Consider the following 17,722-nt stretch of genomic DNA (forward strand, 5'->3'; position numbering starts at 1 on the left):
TGGTTGAAAAGAAGCTTGGGTTTTCTTCTGCCCCTCTGAGGCTGTAGCAGTTAAATCAGGAGCTTCACTGAGTGTCCTTTTTTTGTCTAAAATCTACCTTTTGATGACTGCCTTCCCTTCTGGGATGTGGGCCAGTGAGCTTCACTCACCTTTCCTGCTACTGATAGCAGTTTAAATGTTGCACCCAAAAGGTGACAGTGGTTATAGCTTTTGTCGTCACCTACCATTCCAAGTCAGAATGGAAGCAGCTGCTCCTGGGGGCTGTGAGGCTAGAGCAGAGCAATCCTGAACATTTCCATCCCCTGGAGACTGGACGACCCCCTGAACACAGCCGCTGGAGAGTGAGGTTTCTTTTTGTTCTTGTGGAAATGGACTCTGCCACTCACATAAAAGGCAAGCACACGGGAGGTAAAGTCATCCCCTTGGAAGGACTGGTTTGGTTAACTGTTGGCCATTGGTGGCAAAATAGAAACGACGTTTTTATTTCTCCCTCCCTCCCCCTCCTGACCATTTCAGAGTGACCAGTGGTTGGACTCTTGGCGGCGCTTACCCTGAACCTGAGTGTTAGGGGAGAGGGAATCTGCCGTTGCGGTTTCTGGAGCTGCTCATAAGCAAGAATTCCCTATCCTGAGCAAGGCTTTAAGCCTAAAAGAAAGCAGAAATAGGTATGGACCATCGGTGTGAGTGGGTGCCGGTGTGTGCGTGTGAGCCCGGGTGTGTGCAGGGCGGGGCGGGTGTGGGGTGGGAGGGGGTGGCGCGCTCTTCAGAGTCTGCATTTCCCTGCCTTTCAGGAAGGGTTTCTAAGTGAGTTTTGTTTGAACCATACATGCTCCCATTTCTATTTTTTGTTTTTTTTGTTTTTTGTTTTTTTTTTTCTTTTTGCGGTATGCGGGCCTCTCACTGTCGTGGCCTCTCCCGTTGCGGAGCACAGGCTCCGGACGCGCAGGCCCAGCGGCCATGGCTCACGGGCCCAGCCGCTCCGCGGCATATGGGATCCTCCCAGACCGGGGCACGAACCCATATCCCCTGCATCCGCAGGCGGACTCTCAACCACTGCGCCACCAGGGAGGCCCATTTCTATTTTTTGGAGAGAAGAGAAGTAGTTTTCTAGTCATCTTTCCAGTTTCAGGCACCAGCAGAAATTTATATGTTATACCTGTCAGCCTAACAGAAAATCGCAATCTGACAGTTTAAGTACAGGAGTCCCAGAGGGTCACTGTGAGAGAGGGAAAGTGGACTTAAGGGCAGGTTGCTCAGCCCCTTGGTGCGTACTTCCCCCCAAAATATGATGAATGAGATTTAAAAGGGGCCTTTGGAAGGTTAACTGTGGGGTGAAACTGCTCAATAGAACAATTAGAAACCAGGTAGCAGTAATCATGCAAGAAGTGCAAAAGGAGGGGGGATGACCTTTTTCCATCTACCACACGCATCTTCTGGGTCACTCCCTGCAAGACTAAAGGAAAGGGGGTCATGTTTCCAGAGAGACCGGAGACTATTTCAAATCATAGAAGTCAGGGCCTGGGAGCCAGGACTCCAAAGTTCTCATCTAGGAACCCGAGGCTGGTTAGGTTGACCTAATTGTGACCTTTTGTGTGACATCATGTCCATTCTCCAGCACTACTTAAGATCCTTAAAGTGAAAGTTTCACTACTGAATATTAGTATTGAATTGCAGGACTTAACATGACAGACAGATTCTGTCCAAAGATTTTATGAGCCTCTAATGAATTTGCATAGACTATGCTGTGCAGAGAGAGAGAGAGGTCACCCACTACCATTTTTCAGGTGGGAAAACAGAAGCCAAGAAAAGAGGAATCAATTGCTTAGGTTAACCTGTAAACCCATAGCATGATTAGAATTTGAGTCTTAAGTTGTCTCTACTACTGATATCCATTTCACTCAACCCATATTATTTCCCTAAGAAGAATTGGGGTGGGGGAAGGGATATGGTAATCATACCCTTTCCAGAAGGATGACCTTTTAGTTTTTCGATTTCTAAATGCTGTCAGTGGTACACTTCAAATAAAGAGGGCTTCCCCTTTAAGCTCCTCTTACCCAACAACAACAACAAAATCTCAATGACTATTTCTGGATGGCTGAAAGAGAAACTTTGTCAATAACAATTCTCCCAAGCCCTTCTCTTACTAAGCCAAGGAGTATCCAAAATGGACAATACAAAAAGGATTAAAAAAAAAGATATGTTTCAGAGTTTTATGAGATCAGAGAAAAAGATTTGCATCAAGCAGAGATCATTTCTATCTGGTGCAAGCCAAGCTCTCTTCACTTTTTATTTATTTGAGTTATTATTTGGCATTTTGTAGCTCCCTCCACATGCTGAACAGCTTTACAGATCCTGCCTATGGGGTAATTTCCCTCACGGTCCTTCCCCCGCTGCCACAACCATAAGAGTTGGATTTTTCATTTCAGTACAATACAGAGAGATGAACTTTGTAAGGACCTAGGAAAATTGCCCTCTCTGATCACCCTACTTGGCTGCTTCACGTTTCCCCAGTGCTTTTAGGAGTTAAGTCAAGATTGAATACTTAACCCAGGCTAAAAGTAAAAGAGGAAACAGAGGGCTCTTATGCCTCCAAGTTCCTCATCATGTCAATGTTAGAGCCAGAAGCCACCCAACAATTAACTGATTAATTCTAGATTCAGTTCTCTACTTTGTCTCTGCAGTGGAATCCTCACCCCCAAATACTCATTTTCTTCCCCTTTAGAGGACTGATTTATCCATCACCTGGATGTTAAGCTTCCTGTTTCCCCTTCCCAGGTCAAGGGCAGCCCAGGTGCCCAATTTCTCTCTCTCTTCACAAGGCACCACCAGCAATAGAGATGAGAAATTCTGAAGAACAGCCAAGTGGAGGAACCACAGTATTGCAGCGTCTGCTACAAGAGCAGCTCCGCTATGGCAATCCTAATGAGAATCGCAACCTGCTTGCCATACACCAGCAAGCCACAGGGAACGGCCCTCCTTTCCCCAGTGGCAGTGGGAACCCAGGCCCTCAGAATGATGTGTTGAGTCCCCAAGACCACCACCAACAGCTTGTGGCTCATGCTGCTCGACAAGAACCCCAGGGGCAGGAAATCCAGTCAGAAAACATCATCATGGAGAAGCAGCTTTCCCCTCGAATGCAGAATAACGAAGAACTCCCGACCTATGAGGAAGCCAAGGTCCAGTCCCAGTACTTTCGGGGCCAACAGCATGCCAGTGTCGGAGCTGCCTTCTATGTCACGGGAGTGACCAACCAGAAGATGAGGACTGAGGGACGCCCATCAGTTCAGCGGCTCAATCCTGGAAAAATGCATCAGGATGAAGGACTCAGAGACCTTAAGCAAGGACATGTTCGCTCCTTGAGTGAACGACTAATGCAGATGTCACTGGCCACCAGTGGAGTTAAGGCCCATCCGCCTGTTACCAGCGCTCCCCTCTCCCCACCACAACCCAATGACCTCTACAAGAATCCCACAAGTTCCAGTGAATTCTACAAGGCCCAAGGGCCACCTCCCAGCCAGCATAGCCTGAAGGGCATGGAACACCGAGGCCCCCCACCAGAGTATCCCTTCAAGGGCATGCCACCCCAATCTGTAGTGTGCAAGCCCCAAGAGCCAGGGCACTTCTATAGTGAGCATCGTCTGAACCAGCCAGGGAGAACAGAGGGGCAACTGATGAGGTATCAGCATCCCCCTGAGTATGGAGCAGCCAGGTAAGAGAGTTCCCTTTCTGTCATTCCCTGACCTCATCCCCAACCAGCTTCTGCTGTGTGTTGGGAGTCTTAAGGGAAGGAATGGGCAGGTGTTTGGTATAACAAACTCTGCAGTGCATGGCTGGCCCCTGGCTTAGCAAATTTCCTGCCAACCTGAATTTCTAGCCTCTTCAGCCGTCACTAGCCCTGTATTAACATACCCTTGACTTTATAGGTTGAGCATGGCCCCAGCTGCCTAGTGGCTGAACAGGAGCACAAGTCTTGATTTCAGCAGCTTTTTGCTGTCTGGTCTCCTCAGATATTGAAGGAAGAGTCAGTGTTCCTCTTCTTGTGAGTTATTAAGCCCTTCTTTGAGGGGAAGTAAATTATCTTGCGCTTGAGTCTGGAATATCCTATCACTTTCATTTATTCTCCTCCACAAAGCTCTCTTCACTAATTTCTGCAAACAAATCTTTCTGCAGAATTTGTATGATTTTCTCAGACACTAAACAAACCTCCAGATATTATTGTTGGGAGAACTATATATGTGCAGGTTCAGAATGTGACTTGCCTTGTACTTCCTTGCAGTTCATGAAGTCTGGACTGCTTCATCTTTCTTCTGTAGAGAGTTTGTTAGCTGCCGGTGACATTTTTAAACATCTAAGTCAAATTCACCTCATATCGTATAGATGCTAAAATGCAGAAGGAAAAATATTCCCATGGCTTCTGTACAACTTGCCATTAGTTCAGGAGGACTGTTTTGTATATTCATTAATTCCTAAATGTACTTCTAAATTATTCAGGGACCTATTGACTCACTGCTGTATCAACCAGACCTTAGGATTCTATGATTCTGTTCATTGTTCCTGTTGTTCCTGTTGGGGCCATGTCTCCAGTCAGGAGTATTTCAGCATATGGGACAGAGGGAAGGTTTCAACCTTGGGCAAAAATGATGGCAGTTATGTGTGGTATTCCTGCCTTGTTACCATGGGTGGTTATGGGTGGCTTTTTTCCATAGGCAGCCCCTAGACGAGGCCTGTGATCTCTTTGATGCCTAACTTTTTGCCTCCTGTCCCCTCTTACTCATTTGGGAAAGAGTCTCTTGGCTTGAAGTATAGTGGGTGACTTAAGAAAGAAGGCAGTCACGGGGTGGAGTAGGGTAAAGGTAAGAGAATGCACCTGGCATTTCCTGGTATTTCATTTTTTTCACCTCTAGGTCCTGTGTTTTAGCCAGAGGCAATTAATTCACTTTAGGCTCCACCTCTAACTTTGCCAGTTTAGGATTTTTTTAATTCCTTAACCCAGGCTGATTTCCTAACCTTTTCCAACCTCCTCTGTGCAGCATTCAAAGGGCAGGAGCCTAATGTCTGATAAGTGGCTTGAAACAGGAAATGGGGTAATGGACAGGGCCCTTCCGGTTTAAATGAGCAAGAACCCAATTCCCATCTGCCCAACGAAACGGAAGACCCAGGGAGGGGTTGGTCCATTGGACTGCTTAGCTTAATGGAAACCCATCCAAACCAGCAACATGGCAGTGAAGCTGGGGGGTTTTATTTTGCTCTTCTTATCAGCATGGAAGAGTGTGTGGCACTCCCTCCTATATGTGAGTGGGCTGTAAGTGTATTGCCTTGTGGGAGGGGAGTGTGTTGGCTGGGGTGTGGAGCAGAATCCAAGCCCCGCTCAACACATGGCCCGCCTTCCCAGGAAAGCTATTTTCAGAACTCATTCACCAGCATTGTTTGTGATCTGAAATGACTCCCACAGTGTTTGAAGCTAGATAGAAAAGCCCTTTGATCTGCCTAAAAAAATATTAAGGAGCCCAAAGAGAGATTCTTTTTTCCTCCCCATACTGATTAAACCACCAGAGAAACTTAGCTGCATATATTTAACCGAAAGGTATTTGTATTTTCTCCTTCCTCCTATGTTATCTGTGGCTCTCTCGCTCTATTCCCCAAAGCAGTAGATTCCAAGCTGATTACCCTCTCTTGAGTGGTATTTTAATACACAGGTTTGCTGGAACAGTTTTTATTTTTTCCTCTATGGGAGAGGAATAGGGTGCTTGATATGCTCAAAGAATAATCAAGCCTAAGACAATCCTAACCAGAAGGTGCTCTTTTGTGAGCTTTGGGTCTGCAGCAGACAAACTCTGGCAATAAAATTTTTGCAGAGCCTGGGGTGAGGGTGTGGCACCTATTGACAAATTACTGGCAAGGGGAGGTCCTTGAATTGCTTTCCGTAAGTATACCACTTTTAGGTGGTGGCACATTTTTCCTCCTTTATTTCCTTTAACCAACTAGCTGGACAGTTTGTGAGTACCTTTCCAAGTAACTGCCGCTAGCACCAAACGATTAGAAGACAAAATCCTTAGTTCTTAATCCACAGATTACAGATCAAGATTCAGAGTAAGCTCTTTGAACAAATTGTTCAAAAAACCTTTGTTGGCCTTTAGAGGTGCGGTGAAATGCTAGAGATTTGCTGTTAAAATGAACAAAACGTTATAAACAGTCTTTTTTATTACTTCATCTTCCCTATGCCCTCCTCCCCACTTAAAAAATAAATATCCTGAATGCCCAGAACTCCAGATGGGAAACAAGGCCAAGCCATCTGAAGAATTAAAACTTTTCTGAATCTTTGTCTTTCTAAGTGCTGAGCCTTTTCTGCATCCGGGGTTTATACATTTATCAACTGCTTTTAAAAATTAAATCCTTTCTGTTTGTAAAGCAGCCACCTCCTTTCAATTGTTGAAATCGTGCCCAGATCTGAGGTTTCTTGAAATCCTTTTTTAGTGGAATCTAAGGGTGACCTAACTCTGTAGTTCAGAGCGGAGCTGGTTGTGCAAGAGAAACAATCAGGAATTTGCAGCCCTCTCCAGGATTCAGAGAGTAACCATCACAGAGCCTGGGAAAGGCACAGTTTCTGTGGGGAGAATAAATTGGGTTCCAGGCTGTTGGCACCTGCTCTGGTGAGAGTGTGCATGTGCGGGCTTGCACACATGTAGGCCAGGAGTGTATAGCGTGCGTTGGGGGTGTGTGTGGGGGGCTGTGTGTCTCGGAAGGGCAGGGGCTCCAGTCAGAGAGGTGGCAGGGTGGAAGTTGCTGTGTCAGCTCAATGGATCTGCTTTTGCTTTCCCTTTGTGTCCTCACAAGCTGTCTCTGGGAGGGATTTCCCCCGGCTTTGAGGAGATGCTGATTTTGGTCACTGGCCTCTGTCCTGCCTGTATGTCAAGGTCTCCTTTTCCGCAGAGCACCTGGGGCCCAGGTTGTCTTAGGAAGGAGAAGGATGAAGGGAGGGAAGGGGCAGGGAGGCAGGTCAGGGCGTCCATGGGATCATGTGATTGTGTTGTGTACAGGCGGCTTGTTGTTCCTGGTTAATGTGTCAGTGGGGAGAGATTCCTGCTGCTGTGCAGTGGAAAGACCTGGGGAGTGTGCCGCTCACCCAGCTGCCACCTTTATTATTACTATTACTCTGATTATTTTTTAATCTTGAGTGTAGTTTCGCTTTCTCTGACATTCCCCCGGCTCGCTCCCATTCCCGTCATTCCTCAGTCCCCTTCTCTCAGGGGGAAATTCACAGGAGTGTTAATACTGTCCTACTTTTTCATGGTGGGCGGATGCCGGAGTCCAGATGGAGTTCGTTGGCTGGAGGGCTTTTTCTCCTTTTGCGACTGCCCAAACCTTGCTTCGTGTTTGCAAACCTGCCAGGGACGGACTGCGTTGGTTTTCCCAACATCACGGTGCACTGAAATCTGCTCCTTTTTCCAGCCTGGGGAAGCCAAGGGGCAGCTGCCTTTTCTCCACTTATCTTTAGGCAGAGCCCAGAGTCGCGGCTGGGGCCACTGCCACCCTGGGCTTATCCTACTCTGGAGACCTCCTCCCAGAGACCTTGTGGTCTCTCCTTTCCCGAGGCCCCTGGGAGGCCATGTTCTGTCCAGGGCATGGAGGGGCCTTTCAGGAGGGAGGCCAGGGCAGGAGGGAGGCCAGCGGCCGGTCTGTTTGAGAGAGAGGTCTGGGTTGCTGATGGGACCCAGGGGAGCTGTGGGAAGGAGGTCCAGTTCACAACTGGGCATTCAGTCTTTAAAAGAGAACACCTCCCGGGCCTTGGGTTTCCAACTTGTGGCGCTGAGGCTGAAGGTTAATATGGTCATTTACCCCTTAAAGTTTGAAAGCTGGATTGAAGAACATGAAATTTAAGCCCCTCTTTTCTGCGCAAGATATACAAAAGCCCCAGCAAATCCCAGGACATCATGCTTTAACTCTAGGGATATATATAAATTATAATAGCTCTTACTAGAAGTGGAAGGAGAGCACATAGTCCATTTTACCTCTGAGGAAACTGAAGATCCACAGCATGAAAAATGCAGAAAGACTCTCCCCCAAATAAGTTTATAAACAGCTCCCAGGCTTTTGATTGAATGAGTGCTTTGAGCTCTTCGACATAATGGTTAGGTATGGTAGCAACTTTCCAGTTGTAATCATAAAAACCATGTAAATTCTTCTGTCTACAAAAACTTTTCCCTCTTCAATATTCAACAATTATTTATAGTGACAGATGTGTGAAATTGGAAGAATGTGGGTACACCAGACGCATTGATGGGGCTGAGAGACAACCTTCGGCTTGAGCAGGTTTGAGGGCTCCGGCGAACATCTGGGTTATTGGATATCTGTGAGCAAGTGTTTGGAATGGTTTTGTAGCTGTAAAAATCCCTCATAGTGAGGATCTCTTGTAGGGAGAGATAAATGAACAGTAATGACAACTGGAGTATGTGTGGGAGGGATGTGCTTTAGCATCTGGAATGCCTGTTAAAAGTTAATTGCTCCTGGTGATTCGTCCCAGTTTCACCACAAATTTTATGCAATTTAGTGCAAAGATTAAGTGGATATCCCGTAAGTAAAATCACTAACAGGGTCAACCATTCTCATTGGGAGGTAGATATGAGACTCTTTGTAATTCCTATGGAGCTCAAAACTGAGAAGAGTCCAGTATTTTTGTAATTCATTTGTGACCTCGGGAACAAAATAGGTTCATGCAGATGAAGTAACTTGAGCAAGGTTACACAGCTAGTAAGCAGTAGGAAAAGTCTCCAAACTCTGTTGGGATCCAAATCCTGTGCTCTTAGCCATCTGTCTTCCCTGGATTGAGAAATATCAACTGTAGGACAGGCATCCACAGGATGTGGGAGTATATGAGGGTAGCTGGGCATGGGCTGGGGGGTGAACAAGTTTTTTGCTTTCAGTGTATACCGACATATTCTTCCTGGTCGTGGTGATGGTAGAAGTGATCCATCTGTATACTCTGCTTGTTTCCCTTAATGGCTGATAGTCCAGTATTAGGTACAAAAATGGAAGAGTCACATTAAACCACATACCAAAGTTCTCTTTCTAGAACTTTCTATAAGCAATAGGCTGGGAATCTGAACATCAGTGGAAATCATTGCATTATAGTAGTGGAAAGAACCAGAAAATGGGACTGAGGTTCTACCCTGGAACTGCCACTAACTCACTCTGTAATATATTTGGCAGATCACTTCCCCTCTCTGTACCTCAGTTTCCCCCTCTGTCCAATGACAGAGTTGAACTAAAGGATTTCTTTAAGGCCTTTCCAGTCCTTACATTTTGTGATTCAGTTAAGTCAAAAATAGTATGGTAGTGTTGCCTGTAATCCCCTCCAAATCTTGGGATTATTGCTGCTAAAAGGCATCATTCAATTATTAACTGTAATCAACAATAATTATTTGGTGTCTCTAATGTAATAAGTATCTATATATCCTCAAGTCATTTTTTGTGACTATATGAATTATCCAAGAGAGTTGCAGATAACACGATGAAGGGTTGATTTGGCGACGGTTTGCCGTTTCCTTCTGCGCAAGTGGAACGAACTTTCTAACTGTGACTCTGTGTGCTGGGCCACATATAGAATGCCAGCAAAGGGTTTGTTTAAAATCCTGAGGTGACAATTACCTAGTTGAAGACGAATTTAAAATGCTTCCCCTTGAATAATCAGTGTACAAGGATGCATCACTTAGATTTTCACAAAGCAACCCTTGAGATCATCTGGTTCCATCCTGCATGGGATCACACCTCTGTCGGTCAGGTATTCACAGGACCCCGTAGTCTAACCCTTCCTGCTCCTCATTTCTCAGCTGCCTGGGGGCCCTGGGAGCCTCCTCGTCTCCCTTTCTTGTGCCCCTCTCCCCAGTGCCTTTAGAGGGAGCTTAACCTGAGCACACCCTCCATGTTTTCCAGGCCAGCGCAGGACATCTCATTGCCGTTGTCAGCCCGGAACTCTCAGCCTCACAGTCCTACTTCTTCCCTCACGTCTGGGGGTTCCTTACCCTTGCTGCAGTCTCCACCATCCACTAGATTATCTCCTGCCCAACACCCCTTGGTCCCAAACCAAGGAGACCACTCAGCTCACCTGCCTAGGCCGCAGCAGCATTTCCTTGCTAACCAGGCTCACCAGGGGGACCATTACCGTCTCCCCCAGCCTGGCCTGAGTCAGCCGCAGCCACCGCTGCCACACCATCACCACCATCACCAGCAGCAGCAGCCACAGCAGCAGCCAGGAGAAGCCTATTCAGCTATGCCTCGGGCCCAGCAGTCGTCTGCTTCGTATCAGCCAATGCCAGCCGACCCTTTTGCCATTGTTTCCAGAGCCCAGCAGATGGTTGAGATTCTCTCAGATGAGAACCGGAACTTGCGGCAGGAGTTGGAAGGATGCTACGAGAAGGTGGCGAGACTGCAGAAGGTGAGGCCCCACTATGGGGATATTTGAGTCTTTTTGAAATCTTATTGGTTTAATATCGATGTAAAAGTCTCCACTTGTGGGTCCCTGCATGACTTATGGGCATGTCTTCAGGATTCTTATATTTCAAGGTTATAGATGGAGCAAACTTTGGAAAAGCCTTCTGCCTGTCTTTCTAGCAGAAGTAACATTTCGCAGACACCATAGCCCTCAAGAAAGCTTAATTGAGTGTTTGAGAAATACGAAAGGCAGAGAAACTGCTTCAGAAAGTCAAGAACACTGGAGAGGTCTGTGTAGGTGAAGGACCTGCCAGCATAAAGACTTTTCCTTTTGATTATATTTTCCCAAATACTGATTTTGAACGTTAAATATAAACCCATAGTTCCCAGAAAAATCTCACCACTGAAGTTAGATCCTGCCCTGCCTTGTTCTGGAAAGGGCTTAGAGTACTTTTCTGAGTGGCAGTTCTCACAGTAACCCTTTTTCAACACCCTTTCCTTTTCCCTCTTCTTGCTTTGGTCCTTCCCTGCAGATCAAATTCAACATCTGCTCTCTTTCTCTTGTGTGTGGGGGGGGCAGGAGGGGCTTAGCACCACAGCTGGGTGACAGGTGACAGCCCTAGGCTGAGGAAGTAGCAAAAGGAGTATATGTCCCAAGTTCACATTCTTTCCTGGGCCCCTCCTGAGTCTACTGCAGCTGGGACTTTAGCTCTTGAGTGCCCTCAGCTAGGAACCTTACCTCTTGGCTTCCAGTGGCTGTTGGTGAATGGGGTTATGCCTTTGGCAGCCTCTTTACAGCTTTTGTCATTGTGGAGCTCCTGTGGTTTGATCTCCCGACAATGCAGACTGTTCAGGGAGGTGAGGGTGAAGGTGGAGGAGGGAAGGAATGTTGCCTGGTATTGTTCAGTGACTGTCCTTAGGAGACACCCAGGAGTGGAAATTTCAGGGGCCTGAATGAAGCTGACAATATGTAAACACCAGATCTGGGTCCTAATGAAGAGGAGGGCTTACTATCAGCTAAGTATTTTTATGTAGCAAAAAATGCTTACCACCTACCCCGTGTTCCCCAGTCTGCATGGGGGTTGTTGGGTAAGAAATGTTTCTTCCCAGCTTTGCCCACAATTTAAAAATTTCTCCCTCCTCTCATACCTGCCCCCCCATCACATTGGTACAATAAATTAATCACACTCACACACTAGAAGCAGACTGGCCCATTGGCTGATTAGGTTTAACAGTTGACACCGCTCCCTAAACTCTATTCACGGTGGCCCTGGCCCCATCTTTGATGCAGTAAACAAAGGATGATGGACCCAGATCTGCAGGCTCTCTTTGCCAGAGGATGATGAATTTTTTTTTTTGAGGGGGAGGGAGGGTGGCAGGGAAGCAGAGCAGAATAGGATTTGGGTTGTTGTTTTGTTCCCCAGTATGGGGAAAGATGCCTCAAACAAGCATAATCGGGACAGCTTGAGTGTTGGGAGAAGTGAAGGCCGACCCAGTGCTGCAGTGCATTAGAGGCACAGGTGGGGGAGAAGAGGACAAGGAAAGTGGGGAGAATAAGGTAGATATCAGCTGGTGCTAGAAAAAAGAAGGCCCGAGGCTCATGAGGGGAATAAGTAGACAGAATAAGTCTGGAAACCCACCACCATCCTCCCTCTCCCCTGCCCACAGACCAAACCAATGGATACACCCTTCTGTGACTTCTCTTCCTGAAAGGTCCTGTTGACAGATGTACAACTTGCCCTTTTGGAGGGAACAGTATCTACAAAGAGGGTAGGGAAAGGATCGGTACAACATCTTGAAAGAGTCCTCTGAACAGCTTGAGTAAAGGGACAGCCTTCCATGAGGATGAGGAGAAAAGGGAACCCTTGTACACTATCGGTGGGAATGTAAATTGGTGTCGCTACCATGGAAAACACTATGGAGGTTTCTCAAAAAACTAAAACTAGAACTACCATATGACCCAGTAACTTCACTCCTGGGTATATATCCGAAAGAAACAAAGACACGAATTCAAAAAGATACATGCATCCTAATGTTCATAGCAAGATTGTTTACAATGGCCAAGATATGGAGGCCACCTAACTGTCCATCAACAGATGAATGGAGAAAGAAGATGTGGTATGTACACACACACACACACACACACACACACACACACAATGGAATACTACTCAGCCATAAAAAAGAATGAAACTGCCATTTGCAGCAACATGGATGGACTTGGAGGGCATTATGCTTAGTGAAATCAGTCAGACAGAGAAAGACAAATACTGTACATTATCACTTATATGTGGAACCTAAAAAACAAAACAAACTAATGAATATAACAAAAAAGAAGCAGACTCAAAGGTATAGAGAACAAACTAGGGTTAAGAGTGGGGAGAGGGGAAGGGGGAGCAGAGAAATAGAGGTAGGGGATTAGGAGGTACAAACTATTGTGTATAAAATAAGCTACAGGGCTTCACTGGTGGCGCAGTGGTTAAGAATCTGCCTGCCACCTCAGGGGACACGGGTTCAAGCCCTGGTCTGGGAAGATCCCACATGCCGCGGAGCAACTAAGCCCATGTACCACACCTACTGAGCCTGCGCTCTAGAGCCCGCAAGCCACAGCTACTGAAGCCTGCGTGCCCAGAGCCCATGCTCTGCAACAAGAGAAGCCACCGCAGTGAGAAGCCCATGCACCTCAAAGAAGAGTAGCCCCTGCTCACCACAACTAGAGAAGGCCGTGCATAGCAACGAAGACCCAAAGCAGCCAAAAATAAATAAAATAAATAAATTTTAAAAAAAGCTACAAGGATATATTGTACACCATAGGGAATATAGCCAATATTTTATAGTAACTATAAATAGAGTATAACCTTTAAAAATTGGGAATCACTATATTGTACACCTGTAACATATAATATTGTACATCAAATATTCTTCAATAAAAAAACCATAAACAGGGCTTCCCTGGTGGCACAGTGGTTGAGGGTCCGCCTTCCGCTGCAGGGGACACGGGTTCGTGCCCTGGTCCGTGAGAATCCCACGTGCTGCCGAGTGGCTGGGCCTGTGAGCCATGGCTGCTGAGCCTGCGCGTCCGGAGCCTGTGCTCCACAAAGGGAGAGGCCACCACAGTGAGAGGCCCGCGAACTGCACAAAAAAAAAAAAAAAAAAAAAAAAACCATAAACAAACAAACACAAAAAATGGGGACTGCCTTCCAGGTGTGGCATTCTGTGGGGCACTGGAAAGCCTTGTACCCTAAAGGCTGCCCAGAGCAGACCAATACCAAGCCTGCTCTTTCAAATGGAAATGTGTATTTTATCTACTGAGCACTTGAATTTCATGCAAAAGCTTTATCAGGCTCAGGCCTTGCAGATCTTGTCTCTAAATGCCATTCACCAGTTTTCACCTTCTGTGCTGCTATCTTGGTGCCATCTGCAAGGAGAAAAACACTCTCAAGTCTGCTCTTTTCTGTGGTGTAATCCTCATTTGTTTGCAGGCAGTCCTGCCTCAGGCATCAATTTGGAGCTGGGACAGGTGGAATCTAAGTTGTTTGGTAACCCCACCTTTCTCCGAGTCTCCCACGGGGGACCTGATATTTCTCCCCATAAAGTACCCTGAGCTTTGTTAAGGAGGATAGTGGAAAGCTGAGAAGGAATGCAGAATGGTTGCAGGAGTCAAATTTTATTTGAAAATTGCTTAATAGGCCATGAGGTTTACTTGTCTTATACAAATCATATGCAAATATCTCTGTGGTTGTGACATGTGCAATGAAACTCTACTGGTTCCAGAAAGACTCTGGAGTCTAATTTCTTATTTTCTTCCTGATTTGGGCTGATTCAGGGCAGGACCCTTTCTCTTTGAGGTTTTGTGTGTGTGTGTGTGTGTGTGTGTGTGTTTCCCTTTTACAAGATTTGCTGGGGTGTCATAAAACACAACTCTGATCATGAGTTTCTGTTAACAACTCTGATCCTGAGTTTCTGTTAAAAAATCTGTTCTGGTTTCCCACTGACTACGGGATAAAGTCCAAATGCCTGGCATTAAAGCCCTTTTATGATCTGACTCCAATCTGTCTTTGCAGCCAGATCTCACCAGCTTCCCCCTGTGTACCCCACAGTGTCCAGCCAAACTAGACTACTGGTCATTCTGGGAATGCATTCGTTCACTCAGAATAGAATACCCTTCCCCTCACCTCTGCTCATTGAAATCTGACCCAGCTTTCAGGATCCGACTCTAAATGCCACCTCCTCCCTGAAATTCTTCTCCTCTCACTTCACCCCCAAGCAGGAATAACCTCTTCCTCCCCTACACTTTATAACTTTACTCCTACTTTTCTTAATAATGTATCTTTCCCTATATTCTTTTACTTGATTAGACTGAAAGCTTCTTGAGGGCAGTTATAATATCCTCATTCATATGTACACACCCTACAGTGCTTTAAAGAGTTCTTGTAATACTTGGCCCCTGGTAAATGTTTGTTAAATTGAACTGAACTAACTACATGAGGCTGAGGCTTCGGGTTTTTAGGGTTCACCTCTGCCACTGACTTGCTCTAGAAAAGGCCGTTGAAGTCTCCTCTCTGCTAAAATAAGAAGAGGTACCCTTGTGTAGGCCAATATCATCCCGGATTGAAATAAACATATGAAAGCCCTTTGAATGCTCTGCAATAACTATATACATTATTATTAATATTTTCAAAATTAAGAAATTCTTATTCGGAAAGGAAAATCATTTATAACTATGAAATTTATCCTCTCCTACCACCTTCTCTGAAGGCAGAAACATGTATTTGTTTTTAACCTGAGGAAATCTCGTGACCCGGTGAGTTAATTACTGAGCTCAAAGTTGAACTTAGAAATTCTTCCAGGAAACTTTTCTCATCTGACTGTGTTATGCTTGCCTCCTGGCCACCTGTAAAGCCCTGGGAGAAGTTGTCATTAAGGATTTACATATATGTTTTCAGATCGTCTTCCCCATCAACTTCCTGTCATCATCACTATCTTTCATTTTTGTTGTTGTTCAGGTGGAGACAGAAATCCAGCGTGTCTCAGAGGCATATGAGAACCTTGTGAAGTCATCCTCCAAAAGAGAGGCCCTGGAGAAAGCCATGAGAAACAAGCTTGAGGGCGAGATTCGGAGGATGCATGACTTTAACAGGGATCTGAGAGGTGAGGGAATCACTTCTGAAGCATCAGTCAAGATGGTGAAGGGAACAATAAGGTCCTACTATAAACAACAAGGTCCTGCTGTATAGCATAGAGAAGTATATTCAATATCCTGTGATAAACCATAATGGAAAGGAATATGAAAAAAGAATGTATATATATAAATACATATAACTGAATCACTTTGCTGTGCAGCAGAAATTAACACAACATTGTAAATCAACTATACTTCAATTTAAAAAAAAAAAGGATGGTGAAGGGAAGGGCTAAGCTAAGGAGCACATGGCGAGGCTTCTAGGTCTTGTCCAGCCCACTAGGATAGTCAGCAAATTGCAGAGCATAGACCAGGCTAGGTTTTTGTGACTACAATAGTGTCTGGTCCTAAGCTTTCTTAATCAAAGTGGGATGAACTGATGTGTGAATCAGACAGTATCCCTCCCGGGTCTCCTGGACCCACTTGGCCTGTCCCCATAGTCTGTGTTACCTCTCTTCCTTTCCAGGTTTAAAGATTTTGTAATAACTTTGATGATTTTTTTTTTCCTGGTGAATGAAAGCTATCATATATTCAGGGATGGATTCCTTGGTTGGAATTTAGAAATCTGCACTAAGGTTTTGTCAGTGAGGAGTGAAAGTATTAAAGTACTCACCTCCTCCTTCCCCATCATGGTCTAGTATTGTTTTGGGATCCACATTTGCAAACCTATATCTGTGTCACCCCTTCTTGTGTAACAAGAAGAGACAGGCTTGTTTTGCCCAAGATCACTGTTTAGAGGGCAAATAGCATGTGCTTGGAAGTTTGTCCTTAGGGCCCTGTTGATTGTCTCCAAATTCCACAGAGCGTCTAGAGACGGCCAACAAGCAGCTTGCAGAGAAGGAATATGAGGGGTCAGAAGATACCAGAAAAACCATCTCTCAGCTCTTTGCAAAAAGTAAGTCTGAAAGCTTCAGCAGCAGGTATTAATATGTGGGTGGGAGTGAGGTGTATGAAAAGGTTACACAGTTCTATTTAGCCTTCTAGAACAACCAGGGCAGAGTGAATGTCATCTAAGGATTCTCTTTCCTGTTCACGCACGAAGTTGGGAGATTGTGTTCTTTTCCTTCTGGCCAAGAAGGCTGCTTGCTGCAACATCTAGTCACATCAACATAACTCCTTCTGTATTGAAACAGAGGAGCCCCTTGGAATCCCTGCTTTCTGTCATGCTAGCTGAAAAGGACCTTGATAAGCTTGGGGTCCCTTAATATTGAAGGGATTTATCATTGAAGGCTCCATGTGTTGGCTCTGGAAGAGATGGGATTAACATACAGGATTGATGATTAGTGCTTAGAATACCCAACTTGTACCTGGGGCTCCCTTAAACACCCTGTATTGTATCATATCATTCCATGTTGGGGGATTGCAAGGGTAGCTGGAGGGAGACCACTGCTAAGGCCTCAACTAGTGACTCTGGTGTGGAGTTGGAGAGTGTGGGGGAGGGCAGAGCTATGTCTTCCTCCTAATAGTGTCTGCTTTGTCTGGAAATACTCCTAGGCCCCTGACAATGAATTAATCCTCTTCTTTATCAGGTCCCTAATGGACTCCACCCAGCTAGACAATGCCTCATTCTTTCCAATTGCCACAGTAAAACCAGCAATAAAAACTACACAGTGGATTGAGTCCATAGGGAGAGTGAATTTCGGGGGAAACAGATGATCTACCCTGATTCCTGCAGATGCCCATAGTTGGTGTCCCCTACCCCTAGCCTCCACCAGTGTGGTTCCCAGCTGGAGGAGCGCTTGGTGGGGACTTGTCAGGCCCCATCTTTGCTGGGCCTCCACATGACCCTTTCAAGCCATTCCATGCGGCTTCCAGTCAGCTTTTACAAGTTGTTTGATCTTCACTTAACAACATCTCCCTCCCTTCCTGGGTTGTTCTCTTGTGCTTTGGCTTTAGAACTAGCGTTTTTTTTTTTTCTTCCTCATTTCCCTAAGCCTCCTGTTCCTCTGTCAGTATGTCTTAGAGAAAGGAATGTAGTTTTTCTGGTGTCATCAGTGCTTAGTGTAAATTGTTGTGAAGTTGCTTTTGCAGTGTCACAGTTATCTTGGAAGCTACTTCACTGGTGGAGAGGGTGGCAGCCTCCCAGTATAAAACAAAACAGAAAATGTATGG

The 17,722-nt window shown here is 45.8% G+C and overlaps 1 protein-coding gene across 1 annotated transcript in view; it reads left to right on the forward strand.

The window, feature by feature from the left end:
- Positions 1 to 611: 611 nt before the first annotated feature.
- AMOT (angiomotin) overlaps positions 612 to 17,722 on the forward strand; it is a 60,116-nt gene continuing 43,005 nt past the window's right edge. Inside the window, exons 1-5 of the mRNA XM_081222055.1 lie at positions 612 to 665; positions 2,776 to 3,709; positions 9,931 to 10,432; positions 15,435 to 15,579; positions 16,413 to 16,505. Of these exons, the coding sequence (XP_081078181.1) occupies positions 2,838 to 3,709; positions 9,931 to 10,432; positions 15,435 to 15,579; positions 16,413 to 16,505 (1,612 nt within the window). The 5' untranslated portion in view covers positions 612 to 665; positions 2,776 to 2,837. The remainder of the gene's footprint in view (positions 666 to 2,775; positions 3,710 to 9,930; positions 10,433 to 15,434; positions 15,580 to 16,412; positions 16,506 to 17,722) is intronic.

Source organism: Mesoplodon bidens (genome assembly GCF_964165515.1).
Source record: "Mesoplodon bidens genome assembly, chromosome: X".
Taxonomy (NCBI): Eukaryota; Metazoa; Chordata; class Mammalia; order Artiodactyla; family Ziphiidae; genus Mesoplodon; species Mesoplodon bidens.